This window comes from Thrips palmi, unplaced genomic scaffold, assembly GCF_012932325.1.
Source record: "Thrips palmi isolate BJ-2018 unplaced genomic scaffold, TpBJ-2018v1 HiC_scaffold_18, whole genome shotgun sequence".
NCBI lineage: Eukaryota > Metazoa > Arthropoda > Insecta > Thysanoptera > Thripidae > Thrips > Thrips palmi.
In genome coordinates, this window is record NW_023144627.1 from 14,467,778 (window position 1) to 14,484,915 (window position 17,138).

Sequence of the window (17,138 nt, forward strand, 5' to 3'; positions counted from 1 at the left end):
GGAGGGTACAGCAAGCAGCGTGCAGCCATGGGGGTCACTTAGCAGTGGGGGGGACGCGACGCGAGAGCGCAGGGTCTCCTTGTGATGTGTTGCGGGCAGCCGGCCTTTTAAATTGGGGTCGACCCGGTCAACCCCCTCGCTGCAGTTTGCAGTTGTTTTTCGGCAGTCCAGTACACTGCTGAGACTTACGGTCAGCCCTGGGCTTGACCCACTCTACAACACTGCGTGAAACGGTTTGCGTGTGCACCAGATCCCCGTGGAAAGGGACGCGCTTTCTCTAAACCCCATTTCCCGTAGAAAACTTTGCATTTCTTTTTTACAGTGTGGAGCGCGCATCGCCATTTGAGATGGCGATCGTCGACGGGTGCAGGATCGCGTTCCGTCCCGCCCAGCCGTTTCTCGGAGTGCGATCCGGGGCCGGCACACTGGAGGCCGGAGACTCCAGACCGCGGAGAGGAAGATCTACGGGGCGGACGGCGACTAATTGCGGCCACTTTAAAGGAGGCGGCGGCCCAAACGCTGAGTTAGGTGGCCGGAATGGAGACAAACGGACGCATCTCATTCTTCGATGGCGCTCCCCGAGTCGAGGATTCGAGATTCCAGGATTCGAGAAAGAGGATTTAAAAATAGAAAATTGGAGATTCGAGCTTAAACAAAAAAATTAAATTTTAGGCTCAAGATTTAAAAAAAAATAATTTGAGAATTAAGCTTTGCCAATTTTAAATTTGAGATTTGAGCTTTGAGAATTTAGGGTTCCAGATTTAAGCTTGAAGAGTAATAATTTCAGAACCGAGATTAAAAATTTAAAATTTGAGGATTCATAAATTTGAGATTGAAAATTTAAAAAATTGAAGAATTTAGATTTTAAAAGTCTAGAATTGATATTTAAAAATTCGAGGTTCGAGACTCGATGAGTCGGGACTCGAGATTTGGGAGTTCGAGATCCGAGGTCCGCCGGACGAGATGGCCGGCGCCCCACTTGCCAAGTTCGGAGGGGTGTTGTTAGACCGTGTTGATGTTTCGGCCTGCCCGTGGGTGAAGCGTTGCCGGCCGGCCTCCCAGATAAGGACCCCGGTGTTGGGCTCGTCGCCAGCGCGTCCGGTACACCGCGGCAGGGCCAAAGAGAACTCTAAAGGCGACTGAAAGGGCCAGGGAGAACTCTTTCGCCGACTAAGCACGCCTTCAGGCCGATGCAGTGTCATCTGGTCATTTAAAAAAAAGGGTCAAAACGCAGGTGTGTGTACTTTTCAGGCTGTAATACAAAACCAACGTCGGTAGGCGTGCTCACTGACCTCGCCAAACTGCGCACCGAAATTGCGAGAAACGAAGGAGGCGGTTTCGCTGCGCACGGCTGTGGTGGTGCTGAAGCAGTTTGTGGCTGTCTTGTAATGGGGGGCGGTGGATCGGCCGGCGGGGCCAACGTAGCGACGGGTAGCCAGAGATAAGGGCTGTTATCAGTTCCCTCACCTCACACACACAGAGGCAAAAACGCGCGAACGTGAGCACACACACACATGCACAGTGTAGCGTCTCGCAAGGTGATGGCCTAAGGGGGCAGGGGGATGCGTTACGCTGGCGAGGCGCCAAGCCCCGAAAGCCAGCAAGCAGTGCAGGTTACAGCGAACCACACGTAAACCAGATTCCGCCCCGCCCCTTTGTTACAACTACCGGTGGCGCCCCGCATCCTGTGCACAGTGTACACACGCCGGTGTTGTACTTGGTGACCACCGCGGCCACCGCTACACTGGGCGATCCACCTGCTGCTGTCTATCGCGGGGCACACGCCTCCATGCGCACGACTAGCCGCCCACGTGCGCACGCCTTTGTGGCGCGGTGGGGTTGTTGTGTGAGTCTGCTTGCAGAGAGAGAGAGAGAGAGAGAGAGAGAGAGAGAGAGAGAGAGAGAGAGAGAGAGAGAGAGAGACTGCGTGTGGTGCGCGCATGTGGGTGTGTTTTGGCCCAGCGATCGCAGGCTGTCAACCAGTCGGGCATGTTTCCAACCCCGGACCCATTCTCACCCATTTACTCTGTCCAAAGCGATCACGGTGCCGTGGGTGGCGGCTGGCGGTGGACTGGCGTTGTCGTCGAAGCGATCTGGGTCGGTTGCCCACAGTGGGCCAGATGACCGGCGGGCGGCCAAAACACCACACGTTGTTTTGAGCTCCAGAGACGCTAGACAGGACTCGAACAGAGCATGCGACCCATTCGTGCGGTCACACGTTCGGTTGACCATTCAGCGACTCTGGAGCCCCGAACGCGTCCGGGCGTGCAGCGCGGGCCGCGCGCGGTATGCCCAACCAGAATGCGGGGATCGGTTTCAGGAAGGAAATGTGGTAGGTAAAGGTCAACTGGCTTCGGCGCCACAGTGGGCCAGAAACCGGCGGAGGCGGCAAAAATTCTAGGCGCGTTTTGAGCTCCAGACTCGCTAAACAGGACTCGAACCGAGCGTGTGACCCCACCAATGGATTCCTCGTTCGGAGAGCAATCCATCGGTGGGGTCACACGTTCGGTTCGAGGCCTGTTTAGCGACTCTGGAGCTCAAAACGCGACTAGAATTTTGGCCGCCTCCACCGGTTTCTGGCCCACTGTGCGGCGTGCTGCACGTGCCCCGCCACCAACTGCACTGTGCTGCGGCATACCCCGCTAGCGCAGCATTCCCTGAAGCGCTCTGTCTCTCTCGCACCTGTGCCGAGCGCCGGGTGAGTGCGAGAGAGACAGAGCGACGAAGAGCAGCACACGCGCGGGCAGCGGGCCGCGGGCCGCGGTCGGTCGGTGGGGCTTGATCTCTTGGGGCGGGGCGTGGCGGCGCCCGTGGCACACATATGCGCACGGGGCGCTCACGTGAGCGAAAGAGAGAGAGAGAGAGAGAGAGAGAGAGAGAGAGAGAGAGAGAGAGAGAGAGAGAGAGAGAGAGAGGCGGGCACACTACACTCCGGTTATCCGGCCGAAACCCAATCTACCGCCCGAGCCAAAGGCCAAAGGCACCGCCAAAAAGCTCCACTCTCCGCACAACCTTGATGACGGCGGGGCAGGTCGGCCACCCCGGACCACAGGCAGGCCCTGGGCCGTGCGCCGTGAGCCCACGCAACTTTCTTCATTTGTGTTTGTCGCCCGTGTTTTTCTTTCGAGCCACGCACCCATAAACCACTATAGGCCCACCTTTGCGACCACTCACACACACTCACACGTTCCAAAACTCACACTATCGCAAACACGCACACACTCTCTCTATCCACCCAAAACACACACACACACTCTTCCCCCAAAACACACACACACACTGCTTCTGCTCTCCCCCTACTCTCTCTCTCTCTCTCTCTCTCTCTCTCTCTCTCTCTCTCTCTCTCTCTCTCTCTCTCTCTCTCTCTCTCTCCAGGCAGGTGATGGGCTGCCCGTCAAAGGCGTTGAACCACAATAAGGGCGGTAAAACGAGGCGGCGCGAAATTGGCGGCCGGAAGGAAACTTGCCGCGCGAAGGGAATTCGCGGCGAGAACGCTCCGTCTCTCTCGCACTCGCGGGGAGCGCCGCTGTGCCGCTCGGGTGCGACAGAGACGGAGCGACGACGACTTTTGCGCCGCGGCAGCCAAAGGGCCCGACCCGACGCCTCGCCGCGGTCGAGTCGCACTAGTGCAAGCCGCGCCACTGCTAGCCGCGCCACTGCTAGCCGCGCCACTGCTAGCAGTCTTCCGGCCAATCCCGCGGGGCGCCACCAGAGGACCAGATTAGAAAACGACAACTTTTCTCATATCCGCGTGCAGCGGCGCGGTTTTAGCGACGATTCAAACCGGTGAAATTGTTTCGGGTCATTCAGCGCGGGGGAGGAGGGGAGGGGAGGGGAGGGGATGGCGTAGGCAGTACAGCCCAACTTGCGCGCGGCGGCGGCGTCTCGAGGGGCCGCCCCGCCCCGCCCCGCCCCCGCGGTGCTCAAGGCGTGACCCGAGTAGGCTCGTTGCTTTGAAGGGTCACGGGGAGATGTTGTGCTGGCGGGGCGGGGCGTGGCGGGGCGTGGCAGGGCGGTACAGATTAGTGTCATTACACTTGTTGAGTGCAGAGTCGCGGCGAGGTGTTCCTTACAGTGAGGGCACCGCCCTCCCGCCGGTCCAGCCCTTCGAAACCCTTGGACTTTTCCTCACCGCCCGCACGCGCATCTTACAAACGCGTTTCTTAAACCGACAAAACTGTCCTTTGCAGAAAGGGGAATCCACTCGATGAATGTTGGTTCAAGGAACGCCTTTTCAGACGCTGCCCCCCCCTCCCCGAGAAGAAGTCTGGAGTAGGTTACGGAGGGGGAGCGCGGGGGCGGAGCGAAAGGGGTGGGGGAGGCCGCGGAGACCAAACAAGTGAGCGGCAAGCAACCGTCTAGGGGATAGTGGCTTTGAGGTCTCAATCAACAAGGCCTATACCTTAGTCACGGTTGGTCGGCCGTGTTCCGAGCCAACGGCGGCGGCACACTGTGGGGAACCGCGCTCCGGACCGCTCACGTGAAACGATCCCTTTCGAGTTGATTCCAGAAAAAGTCCCTGATAACATCAAATGTTAGTTTGAATCGAACCAGATTCTTTAGTTCAGCAAAACAGTGTCAAGTCGAGAATATAATTTCCTTCCTTACCTAGAACTTTTATTTTTGTGTCTGAAGAAATTTTAAGGGTGTGTCCACTCTACCGGAAGTTAAACCTCCAGAGCCACCCCACCCCACTTTCAAGCTGATTCAAAAGCTGTGCGCTGCTTTCCCTTCAAAGAGCGAAAGTGCAGGCGGCCCCTCACAGTTCCAGGTCGCGGCGCCACCGCCTTCCTGTTGCGTTCAGCGCCGACGCTGCCCGGCTTTTGAATGTTTTTTCTTCCTTTTCCATCTCGGCACAACGTGTGCCGTAATGCGCGATCCCAGCCCAGCGTGTGTTACGCGGCACAGGTGACACGCAGCGAAAAGGATCTGACTCGCTGGGGGGAAACAAAAATAAAAAGCAGAGAGAGAGGGGGAGAGAGAGAGAGAGAGAGAGAGAGAGAGAGAGAGAGAGAGAGAGAGAGAGAGAGAGAGAGAGAGAGAGAGAGAGAGAGAGAGAGAGCGGGGCAAGAATAATGGTGTGCCCGCCGGTTCGGCACCGGATGGTGGGAACGCAGCCAGGTGGCCCTGTCGGTGTCCTGTCGGTGTCCTGTCAGGGTCCGAGCCAGGGATGTCAAGACGGCGCTCCGCCCCGCCCGGTTTAGCGCGGCTAAAAAGAAGCTGAAAGTGGAGGGGGAGGGCGCCTGGGAGGTAGGCAAAGCGCGCGCGGCGCTGCGTGGCGGCCAGCCCGCCCTCTCCATCACAGGCGTTGGCGTGGTGCTATTGCCGCGCCGCTTGCGCCTCCAATTGGGCAAAATTAACAGGATTCCGTCCGGGGCACTGTGAAACGCTTCGCGAAGTGTGTCAGCGAGCATGTGCGAGGCAGAGACTAAGTTACCGTGTTATTCGTGCTGGTTCCCCGTACGGAAAACACGAGCGAGACTCCCGTGGTTGACAAAGGTCCAGGTGAATAATAGACCAGACATGTGCCGCGTCCCCTCTCTGCCCTTTTTTTTTCCTAACAGTGTCACCGCGAGGGCCGGGCGCGAATACCCATCTTTGGCGTCGTTGTTTTAGCATCCCCGGCCGACAGAGAAAAGCACTCCCTGCAAATACAATTTCACAGCAGCCGCCGCCGCCGGGTCTCCCCCCACCATTCGACTTGCCGCGCGCGCTCCGCCGCCCAGCGGGCTGGCAGTCGCTCCATCGTTCCGTCCCTGTCGCACTCGCGGCCGCGCCCGGGAGGGTGCGAGAGAGACAGGGCGCCGCCTTGTTTTAACAACTCGCACTCGACGAGGCCGTCAAGGAGAGCGAGGAGTGGCCGGACCGCCTGGAGGTGCGCGAGGTAGGCTGCCGGGACGGCCTGCCTACGCCACCACAGCGGAACCAAACATTTCCACGCGGATTTGTCATTATTTTTTCGGACAGTGTATCAGTCGTGCTCGGGGAACCGTCCGCGCTGGCCCTAAAATTCCGGCCAAGTTTATTTCTAAATTACCGGCGCCGGGTGGAGGGGGGGGGGGGGAGGGGCGTCGCCGCTAACGGGGAGACGGCGAGAAGTACACGGCGACGAGGAGACGAGGAAGCGGGCTATACGCACGTAGGCGCATCGCAAGGTGGGATCTGAGGTGAGGGCCCGCTGCGTGGCGGGGCGGGGCGCGGCGGGGCGGGGCGGGGTGGGGCACGGACCTGGCGCCGCGCCAAGGAGGGTGGAATGTAAAATGTAACGGTGCAGTCGCCCCTTTTCAGGATCGCTGGTTGTAACGTGCCAATTCGCACGCTGAAATGGGCCCGGGCTGCGGGCAGGGTGTGGCGGGGCGTGGCGGGGCGTGGCGGGGCGTGGCGGCCCAGCAATTATTCCGGGCAAGGATTAATATGGGCGCGCTAAATTTAACTGATCCCCAATGTATCCCTCCATCCGTGCCAAGCCACTCCGTTATGATGGTGATGAAATCCGCGTTCCACGGCCCGTCTGTCTGTCTGTCTGCCTGTCTGTCTGTCTGTCTGTCTGTCTGTCTGTCTGTCTGTCTGTCTGTCTGTCTGTCTGTCTGTCTGTCCGCCTGCAGTCCGAGTGTCTGTGTCTGACTTTCTTTCTGTCGCCTGCAGCCACGTCTGTGCTGTTTGGCGGACCCCCGCCGCGTCTGTTTGCCTGTCAGTGTGTCTGTCCGCTCGCCTCCGGTCAGGTTGGCAGGCAGCCGGGCAGGCGCCGGGATTCGGCCCCCCACTCCAGAAAAGTTCCGGTTAGGTTATTCTCCTGTAAGAAGGCAGCTTAACTCCCACACTGCAGGCCGCTCCCTGCCCCCCGGCGCCATCCCCGCGTTCGCCTGACGCCCGTCTTCTTCACCTTCGCAAACTTTTCGCTCAGAGAGAGAGAGAGAGAGAGAGAGAGAGAGAGAGAGAGAGAGAGAGAGAGAGAGAGAGAGAGAGAGAGAGAGAGAGAGAGAGAGAGACGCTGATAGGCGATACGACGAGTGGTGTGGGAGTTTGGACAACCTGTGGTGGCGACCCTGATTGCCGTAATACTCGAATGAGTGGTTCGCCAAAAGTTGTGCGTTCGTTTTCCGAGCCCGGATAATCGGGCCCGCCTGTTAGGGTGGCCACCCTGATTCCAAGACCGCCAGGTAGGGTGGCCACCCTGGCTGCAAGTCCGCCAGGTAGGGTGGCCACCCTGGCTGCAAGACCGCGAGGTAGGGTGGCCACCCTGATTCGCGGAGCGAGTTTGCGACACCGCTATCCAAACTTTTCTCGGCAAGGATTAGGAAATTAATGAAGCGGGGAGCCGAGAGCGGAGCAGGTGGTCGGCGACGCACGGCGCGCACGGTGCAGGAGGCGCAAGGTCGCTCAAGGTCGAGCCGGGCCGAGCGCACTGGGGCACGAAAGCCACTCGGGCGCTCCGAATCGGGCCGGCTTTGCAGCGCTCTTCAAACAAGAGTTAAACCAGCGCAAAGAATTTTTTACAGCGCAGCTGTGTTGAAAAGGGACGCCTAAAAGGCAACACCTCCAGAGCAGCCCACAAGTTCTGAGGTTGGCAACAGTTTCGGCGCTGGTGCATCGTGTGCCTTTGGCGACCACCGAAACCTACTGCCACCAGACCACAGGCAATCTAGCGGCCTGGCCGTGTCCTCCGAAACCCCTGGCCTGCCGTCTGGCTCGCCTCGTACTGCTTCGCGCCTGAAAGGAACTGACCACTCACCGTTCTGTTGCCCAGATTCTTGACCCGGCAGTTGAGGTAGGCCGTCTTGCCGACGAGTCCGGTCACGTTGGCCGGCACGGCGGTGTCGAAGAAGGGCTTCTCGGCCACGGGCACGCCCTCCAGGACGATGCGGTGGCGGCCCGGGTCTGCGGAACAATCAAATTACATCACCAAACTTTCCAATCCACAACTTTCTCAAAAGTCCCTTTTTTCCCTCCTCAAGATTTCCGCCGGCTGGGAAGGAAGGAGGTGGCAAGGCTTGTCTGGCCGTGGACGCAGTGACCAATTTGTGGAACCGGAGAGGGAGCTTTCGCAAAACGACGAAAACATAAGCCAAATTTTATTCCTTTGGTAAATCACAAAAAATAATGACTGGTTCGGATCAAAGAAGTCCTGCTACAGTAACGTTCGTCGCAGGTCGCACCCCAAATCGCACACTGTCACCAAATTGCCTTGATTGAAATCAATGATAATATGTTGTAGAGAAAACAAAAGCTAAAACTTGGCTGAACCAATTTATCATAGTTGTCCTTTTTCCTGGTTTATCCTTTTCCTCTTTGAGAGGGACGGTCGTGGGAGGAGGGCTCCGTAATGCGTTACGTGTTTCGTGGACGGGGTCGTGGTTCCGACATGCACGGAATGGAGATTGCGCAAAAGGCGTCCCGGACCGCAGTGCCGTGCCAGTGCCCTGCCAGTGCCTTGCCTGCGTTGCCAAATTAAACCGCGGTGCAGAACGCGTTACCGCGGGACGGCGGTTGCCCCGACAAATTAGCCCCTTCCTCGCCTTTCCTGTTAAGGTGTTCCACAGGGAAGGCGTTCCTCGGGGCGTTCCTCGGGGCGTTCCTCGGGGCGTTCCTCGGGGCGTTTCTTGGGGCGTTCCGTCGTAGAGTGTAACGAGGCGCGCTCCGATGGAGCTCCTGTGTTCCTCGGGGCATATTTTCAGCAGGCGTTCCTCGGGCGTTCCTGCGGGCGTTCTCGAGGCGTTCCTGCGGGCGTTCCTCGGGCGTGCTCGGCACAGAAATGATGAACCCCGCGACGCGCCACTCATTAGGCGGGCCTTCTAATTAGATTTCGAGTTGCTCACACAAATAAGTTTCTAAGTTGCCACCACGAGCGCAGCCACTTGCGTGCGTCCATATGGGACGCGTCGCGGTGTCCCCCTCCCCCCCTCCCCAACTGCACAAGCACAACACCGCCTCATTACTCGACAAAACAATAACAATTAGACCGCCAAGGCCGCGGCAACATGTCCCGCTTTCATTCAAGGTCGTTATAAAAGTTTTTTTCCCCGGCATTTCCGGCCGCCCCTTTTGTCGGGAAACGGTGGACCGAAAATTGGCGACGCAGGAGCTGGCCCAAAGCACTCCACAGTTCCCGCGCACAAGCAGTGGGCCGGGGACCGACAGAGAACGCCCGCGGGGACCCGGGGCGTCTTCTTCAAGTGGCGTGTGCTTTAGACTTGCCTTTCTCGACTTCTCACTCACTCACAAGCACACACACGCGCGCGCGCACACAGACACACACGCTGTCTCACTTTCACTGACCCCCGCCCCCCGCCAACTGATGCCTCCCTCTTCCCCACCCCCAACATCCGTCTGTCCATCTGTGACATCAGACGGGCGGCAATTATTGCTGTTTCCCCTCTCGCCGTGTGTGTATGTATGTGTGTGTGTGGGGGGGGGAGAGGGCTTCCGTGTCTGGCCGCGGCAGAATGTGTGACAGGCACACTGGAACGGCGACGCCACGCCTGCCCGGCCCAGGCCGGCTGGTCACGTGTCAAAGGGCAAAAAAAAGAAGGGTTTCATTCTTTTAACGAAATTTGTGGAAATGGAACAACGAAGAATTTTCTTGTAATGGGGACAAAAATACCTTTGGGATTAAACGGAACGACTAAGATTTTTGTCGGAGGCAAAGAGTGCATCGTGGAGGTTTCTGATCAAAATTTAAACTCTATATGAGGCGCGCACCACCATCCTTCACTCAGTAACCAACAGAATAATATCTTGACTTTATTTTTAGAAACAGGAAAATGTACGGCACAGCCATTTTCGAGGTCGGGCAAACAAGTGTCCCCTGGTCTGGAAAATAAAAGGGGGCACAAAGCGAGGGTCGCGTCCAATCGCGGCGTGTGGCTGGTCGGCCGAAGAGCTCGATGCTGATTGGTCGACCGGCAAGCCGTGCGTGTCGCCAAATGACGGCACTGTGTTATCTTTCCGCTGGAAAACAGCCTGAAAAGACTGTCGAGGCATTGAGTATAGGTAATCGGGAGAGTGATTACGGAAAGAGTGCGCGCACACACACACACACACCGGGGTATTCATGGTCGACTCTTACAGGGAGGCCCCACTCGTAGAATGTTTTAACACACGGAGTTTCGTAAGCGAGCAAGTACAGTACACGGAAAAAAAAACACAGTTTTATAGTAGCTGTTTGTCACGTCAACATGGAAGTCATGAATCTTACACCGTCACGTTTCCGGGCGGTGTTTCTCTAAGGAGGGAAACTGGGCCAATAAGCCACCTGGTCGACACTGCGTCGGGATTATCCCCCCCCTCCTCTTTTACTTTTGCCCTTCTCCCCCGAGCAGCGCTGTCTCCGGGGCCTCTGGGGTCTGCGACAGTAATTTCGGTAAACGGTCGCGTGGAAACTTCTAATCTGGAAATGGATGTTCAGCAACTCCCGGGAGGTCCAAAGTACAAAACGAAATCAACATCAATGCGGTCGGCGGCGCGCTCGGCGCTCGGCGACGCGGGCACCTCGCCGTCCACGCCACTGCACCGACTTCCGCGCGCTCCGCAGTCGGGATGTATCAGTGGCGACCCCAACCGGGAGTCTGGAGGGAAAAAAATCTGTCTTTTCGCGGCGAGGTCGCGGACTTGTGGGCGACTCGCAAAACGCCGTTCGCTGCGTACTGGGGGAACGGAGATCGTCGTCTTGCTCTCGGAAGCTCCTCGGCCGCGCCGCGACGGAGGCCTCTAGGCTGGCCAAGGCCTGCTGGGCGGCGCTGGGCGGCCCTGGGGCGGATTCCGTGGTCAAGGCCCGTGATGGGCGAGTCTTGTCGCCTCGGGCGGGCACGTCCCGGCCGCCGTTACCCGCCCCGCCCCCCCCCGCCCCCGCCCCCGCCCCCGCCCCCGCCCCCGCCCCCGCCCCGCCCCGCCCCCGCCCCCGCCCCCGCCGGGCCAGACGTGCCGTCAAACAATGCGGCCTTCATCCTGCGCGTAAACAGCGGCACATGCTCACCGGAGTTGCCGTCCTTGTCGTGCTGGCTGGAGTCCGGGATCGTGTTGGACCCTGCAACGGGAAACCACAGCAGTCAATCATTTCGCCCAAAAGAAAACACACACACATGCAAACAGAGGGGGCGAAAAAAACAAAAAACAGGCCGTCGGAATCAATGGAACGGCCTACTCCACCGCCTTGTAAACCAGCCGGGCCGTTATCCAGGGGGCGGTGAATGGGCCCGTCCCAAAGGGGCACGCCATGGCAAGCCGCGGCAGTGCAAGGCCCGTGAAAGGAAGACAAGACACCGTTTCAAAGGATGGCCCAGAGGGCGGGAGCCCCAAAATTTTGTCCGGGTCGGCTTCCCCTAATTTTTAGCTGCGCCCCGCCGGCACGGCGGCGCTGAGCTGACGGGCAGGCGAACCCCTCCCCCACACCATAAAACCTCGCCCGGGCCTCTCGAGGGGGAGGGGGGGGGGAAGGGCGAGAGAAAGATAGGAATATGGAAGGCGGGAACGAAGGGCTAAGACGCGGTAAGCGAGGTCACTCCGGCATTTATTCAGCTCCAGAGGGCCGCTTCTTGCTCCTCTAACCCTTCACACACACACAAGCACACACACACACACACGCACACACACGAGACGTGGCATAAGAAGAAAGATGTCTGACGGGGGGAGGGGGTCCTAAAGGGAGCGCGGCGGCACCAGCGCTCCGCCTATAGCTTCATCTCCCTTCCCGACCCGGTTGATGCCCTTGGCTGCCTCGCTCGCTGCTGCGCGTCGTACTCGTGTGTGTGTGTGTGTGTGTGTGCGCGTGTGTGTGTGTGTGTGTGTGTGTGCGTGTGTGTGCGTGTGTGTGCGTGTGTGTGCGCGTGTGCGTGCGTGCTGGCGCGTCCGCGTGCGAGAGAGTGTTGTGCTGTGTTTGTATGAGGTTGGCGGTCGAAAGGGAAAGGCTTTGGTGGGGGGAGTGGGCGTGTTCCACATGAGCGGAGACCCTCTCATGCGTGCTCAAGAGTGTCTCCGCCGTGCTGCCCCATACTGGTGGCCCTAAACAAGAGGCATCGTCACCTTCGCGGCCTTGCTGTGCCTGACTCCACGAGCCAACCGACCCGCAGGTGACCAGGTCAAGCACCAGGTGCAAGGCTGCCCCCTCCAGTGTATCGAGCAAGCCCTCACGGAGCGCACATGCAGCACCCGGAAGTGGATCACTTTGAACCAACGCGCTGACTGTTTTAAAATCATTTTTAAAATCATTTTATTCAATTAAAGTATTATTGTTTTTGATTCGGCCCGGCCCAACATTCATCCCTTTTCCCGCAGCCTTTCTAGCAGAGGGCCGAGTCTGGTGGACGTGCGGCATGTGTGGAAAGCTGCGGGAAAGCTCCACGCGGCCTCCACCCGCTCTCCTGCTTTTCGAGTTTGTTTCTTCTTTTCTGTCGCCTCTCCATTTATTACACTGGGAGCTGTTGCGGCTTACACTCGCCGGAGCATCCGGCAGAGATCACATTCATTACAGTAATTGACAAAAGGAAACAATTACTCCGACGCAGGATGGAGGCGAGGCAGTCCGCAGCGAAATGAAACAAACAGCCCCCAGCGATTCGTGATCGCCGGGAAGAAGTAAATCACAAGACAAACGCGACATTAGACAAAGTTTGTCCGGGCCAAGGCCGCGCCCTGCGCATCCAGATAACAAGTCCCTTTTCGGTGCCCGCGGCTGTCACTCACAAAAGGTACGAAACAAAACATTAACTGAGTTTCCGCCCGTTGCAGATTTTAATGAAAAATGGAATTGTGTGTCGACCGTCAGGCGCGTGATTAACTAGTTTTTGTTTTTTTAATGTCCCCGACGGTGAGGCTGGCCAGGACGGCTAGGCAACAACAGCGGCCCGTAAGGACTAAAGGGCTCTCGACGGCCGCGGAGGTCTGCGGAGAAATGCACTCGGGGATAAACGCGGACTAATGCGCCGCCCATTTAGCGCTAAGAGCTCCTGAAAAAATGGAAAACCGCCGCACGGACCAGCGTGGCCGCGCGGGTAGAGGTGTTCGTTTCACAAACCCGTGGGTGTGGGTTCGAATCCCGTGCCTGGATACATATTTTTTTAAAATTCTCAATTACTAAAAATGAAAATAACACTCGATTTAAAAACATGTCACATCGATGAAATCAACACGATTTTTAGAATGGTATTGCTTTTCATTCAAACGTTGAAAAATAGCACGAGAAATTCAAAAACTTCCTTCCTCTGGTTGCGGGTCGCAAAACTTCCGACTTCGCTTGAAGGCTTTTCGGGCGCCAGGTAATTATGAGGCGCGGGGTGGAAAGGAGGCGTCCTGGCGGAGCGCTCCACGGCGGCGTTCCTCAATGGCGTTCCAGGAAGGCGTTCCAAGGAGGCGTTCCAAGGAGGCGTTCCAAGGAGGCGTCCCAAGGAGGCGTTCTGAAAAGGCGCTCCCCACCGACAGGCCGGCGACGCAAGTCACATCAAGACGGCACGGCGTTGCATTCCAGACAGGCACTGGCGCCAAAGGAGCAGGCCTAGCGCTGCCGGTGTCTGCCTGGCGGTGGCTGTGCCTGCGGCCCATTCTTCCAAATCTAATCCCAAGTTTAAACTGCTAACTTATGCATGCGTGGCGGTGGCAGGCCTGCGCTGCCCGCGCGCGCCGCCGCTCATGCACGTGTTCTGCCAACGTGACGTCTCAGGCGTGCCAACGTCGCGCCGCTAATTCGAAAAGCCGCACGCCGAATTTGCATTGGACGAATTAGCGCAGCAGCCAGTCCTGAATGGCTTCATTGGCCCAGCGCACGCGCACACCTACACACGCACACACACATATACACACCACGCACACACACAGTGGCTGGTGTGTCCCGGCGGCTGTAAAAGAGTCGTCTGCTGCCCACATATGTTCACTCGTGCGCTTGTGTAGCTGTGCGAATGAGAGAGGTTTTAGATGTCAAGTTTATGAAAGGCTTTATTTGTGGTGGGGGGGGGGGGGGAATTTCATTACAATTATGAGGGCTCCAGGGGATGGGTCAGATCTTGTCACAAATTGTGTATCCAGAGTTATTTGATTTTCAAAAGCGTTGATATTTTTGGTGCAATGTGCAAAATTTGGGGATTTTAGATAACGTGACAGTAGTAGGGTTTTGCTTGGGTGTCACACTAAAACACACATAGCTGTTTTCACGTTGAAATGTTTGTGTGTGTTGAGGAGAGAGAGAGAGAGAGAGAGAGAGAGAGAGAGAGAGAGAGAGAGAGAGAGAGACATCTCCTTGCGCCTTTTTGGCCGCTGTCGCGTTTCAGAGAGACGCGCGTGGCTTTATGGCACGGCGACAGCAAACACACCCCCTTTGCGTGCATGCACGCGCGCGCGCACACACACCGCACACTCCAGGGGCCAGATCAGCCGGCGTCCCAACATGGCCGTCTCGGGTAACGGGGTAACAGCCTTCGTCCCGCCGGTACCGTTGGATCGTCTGCCGCGAGCTTGCTGCTGAGGCTGTTGGGCCCCCTGGCCCCGTCCGCGACGCACACACGTCGCATCCGTCTCTTCGACGCGAGTCAACAAACAGGGCCATGATGCGGGCCGGTTTGGCGCGGGATGAAAATGCCGTCTGGTGCCTCGCCCGCTCCTCCGCCTGCCCCGGCCTGGTCACTGGGGGACACTAGACGACATACGCCGTACTACTGGATGCGCGCGCGATTTCGCAGCGCGGCAAGGGGAAGGGGAGGCCGTTCACCCCGGCTCGGTTCGACGGGCCCACTGTGAGTAGGCAAAAAGTTCCGGCAGACAACTACCACACACACACACAACACACACACACGCGCGGGCCCCCCACACACATATGCGGCGCGCATTTAGGGGACCAGAAAACCCTCCCAGGAACCACTACTCTCCTCTCCACCGCGTTTTTCTGAAGGCACTCCCAACGTACTCAGCGTATTATAAGCCAAACAAACAAACATTTTTACGAGGGCCCTTTCAAAAATTTTTTTGGCTTTGAAGGGAAAGGCAAAAAAATTTTTTTAACGCGAAAGAATTGGGCGTGGGGGTTTCAGGGGCCCTTTTTTGGGGCCTATGCGGGGGGCCGCTCCTTTGGCCTGGGCAGCGTTCAGCCCAGAGGGTGCCCGGGTGGGGGCCAAAGGGGTGGGGCGGCCCGCTCTAGGGCGTTTTGGGGTAAAAAGCCAGGAAATCCCGAGCGTTACCCACCAAAGGTTGCTCTTAACCGGGTTTTATTGGGGGGGCACTTTTGGTTGAAGCCGTTTCCCCCCGAGCTAAAAGGTCAAGGGTTTTTTCCCCCCCTCTTCCCCCCCGTGCGTGCCCAAGGGGGGACCGGACAGGACCAAACAGGAAGCGGACCCGGGGACCGGCGCCTCCTCCGGGGGTCCCCGGGGCCACGGCCCCTGGTTCAAATCCCACCAAAGCCATAGCGGTTAGTTTCGGGGAAGCGTTCGCGCTCTCGAGCTAAACGGTAACTGGCGCATGGCGTACGATCCAAATGAGGCTAAAATTAAAAAAAAAATTGGATGCTTCTTTTACCGCTTTTGCATCCGTGCCGCTTGTGATAAAATTTTAAAAATTTATTGAAAGAAGTGGTTGTAACCTATGAGCGCGGCGTGCCTGGTTCCGTGGCGCGGGGCGGTGGGGAGTGGTGGGGGAAGCAGCGGGTCGCCGTGTGGCCACGCACCTCGAACGCTCTACAGAGCGTTCTGGCTGTACCCAACACTCACATTGCACTCTGCAGAGCGCTTCGATGCGCTCAATAGGGCTTTTGGAGCTGGAGACGCGGTGCGTGGAAGCACTCTACAAACACCCGACAACGCTCTGTAGAGTGCTCCGTAAAACGCTCGAAGTGATCACAATTTCACCCTGCGAACACTCTGTAGGGCGATCTTAGAGCGTAAACGGTGTCTTTAACACGCCTTTTGAACGCTTTTGGCAACGACTCCAAACGCTCTAATCTTGTTACGATTTTCGCCAGGGATAAGCCAAACAAACACCAACATCATTTACGAAAAAAAAGCACGTTTCAAATTAAATTTTGTTTATACACCTAGAAGCAAAAATGGCAAGAAAAAATATTTTTTTAACGCGGAAAGAAGTTTGGGCGTGTGGGGGTGATATTCGGAGGATTCCCTTTGTCCTGCAGGGCCTGATGACAGGGCGGGCCGCTCCATCTTGGCCTCGGGCAGCGTCCCCGCCCAGCCCAGTGAGGCATGCCGGCCGTGCCACAGTGGGCCAGAAGATCGGTGGAGGCGGCCAAAACTCTAGACGCGTTTTGAGCTCCAGAGTCGCTAAATGGGACTCGAACCGAGCGTGTGACCCCACCAATGGATTGCTTTCCGAACGAGGAATCCATTGGTGGGGTCACACGCTCGGTTCGAGTCCCATTTAGCGACTCTGGAGCTCAAAACGCGTCTAGATTTTGGCCGCCTCCACCGGTCTTCTGGCCCACTGTGCGTGCCGCAGCGTCGGGGGAGCCGGACAGGACCGAGCAGGACCCGGCAGGACCGGGCGCCTTCACTCCGTCATCCCCCGATGCCCACTGCCCACGTGGTGGCGATTCCCGCCCCTTCCTAGAACGCTGCACTTAACTGGATTCGGTGCTTCCAACCGCGTCCGCCCGGATTAAACCAGACGCAGTGGGCGAGGAGACCAGCGCCGGTGGCCAAAACTCCAGACGCGTTTTGACCTCCGGAGTCGCTGGACTCGAACCCAACGTGTGACCCCACCAACGGATTCCTCGTTCGGAGAGCAATCCATTGGTGGGGTCACACGTTCAAAACGCTCCTAGAATTTTGGCAAACTACGGCTCTCACTCCTCCCTAGAACGGGCTCACTTTTTACTGCATTCGGCACTGAAAAGTCAAAGGACGGAATTTATTCCATCCCAGGGTAAAGAAATCAAGTCTCGCCATTCTGTGGCGAGAAACAAAAGTCTCACCATTTTTTTGACGAGAAACAAATGGCAATAATTGAATGGGATATATTTCCCGGTATCCATTAGGGTGGGGATGCTCAAAATAATGCTCTGTACGACATTTAAAGTGTACATACCGTTCGCCCCGGCGGCCAGCGGCCCCAACCGGAGGAGTGCGAGCACGGCGAGCACTCGGAGCTGCATCTCGAAGCGGAGTGGCGGGCACAACGACCGGCAGGCCAGGCCGTATGCTCCAGCAGTTTGG

The 17,138-nt window shown here is 57.6% G+C and overlaps 1 protein-coding gene across 4 annotated transcripts in view; it reads right to left on the bottom strand.

The window, feature by feature from the left end:
• Window positions 1-17,138, bottom strand: part of LOC117645116 (zwei Ig domain protein zig-8-like) — a 145,645-nt gene that overhangs the window by 49,106 nt on the left and 79,401 nt on the right. For all 4 annotated transcript variants that reach the window (XM_034385035.1, XM_034385036.1, XM_034385037.1 and 1 more), the window contains exons 3-4: window positions 10,973-11,023; window positions 7,733-7,878 (exon numbers count right to left, since the gene is read on the bottom strand). In XM_034385035.1, the coding sequence (XP_034240926.1) occupies window positions 7,733-7,878; window positions 10,973-11,023 (197 nt within the window). The remainder of the gene's footprint in view (window positions 1-7,732; window positions 7,879-10,972; window positions 11,024-17,138) is intronic.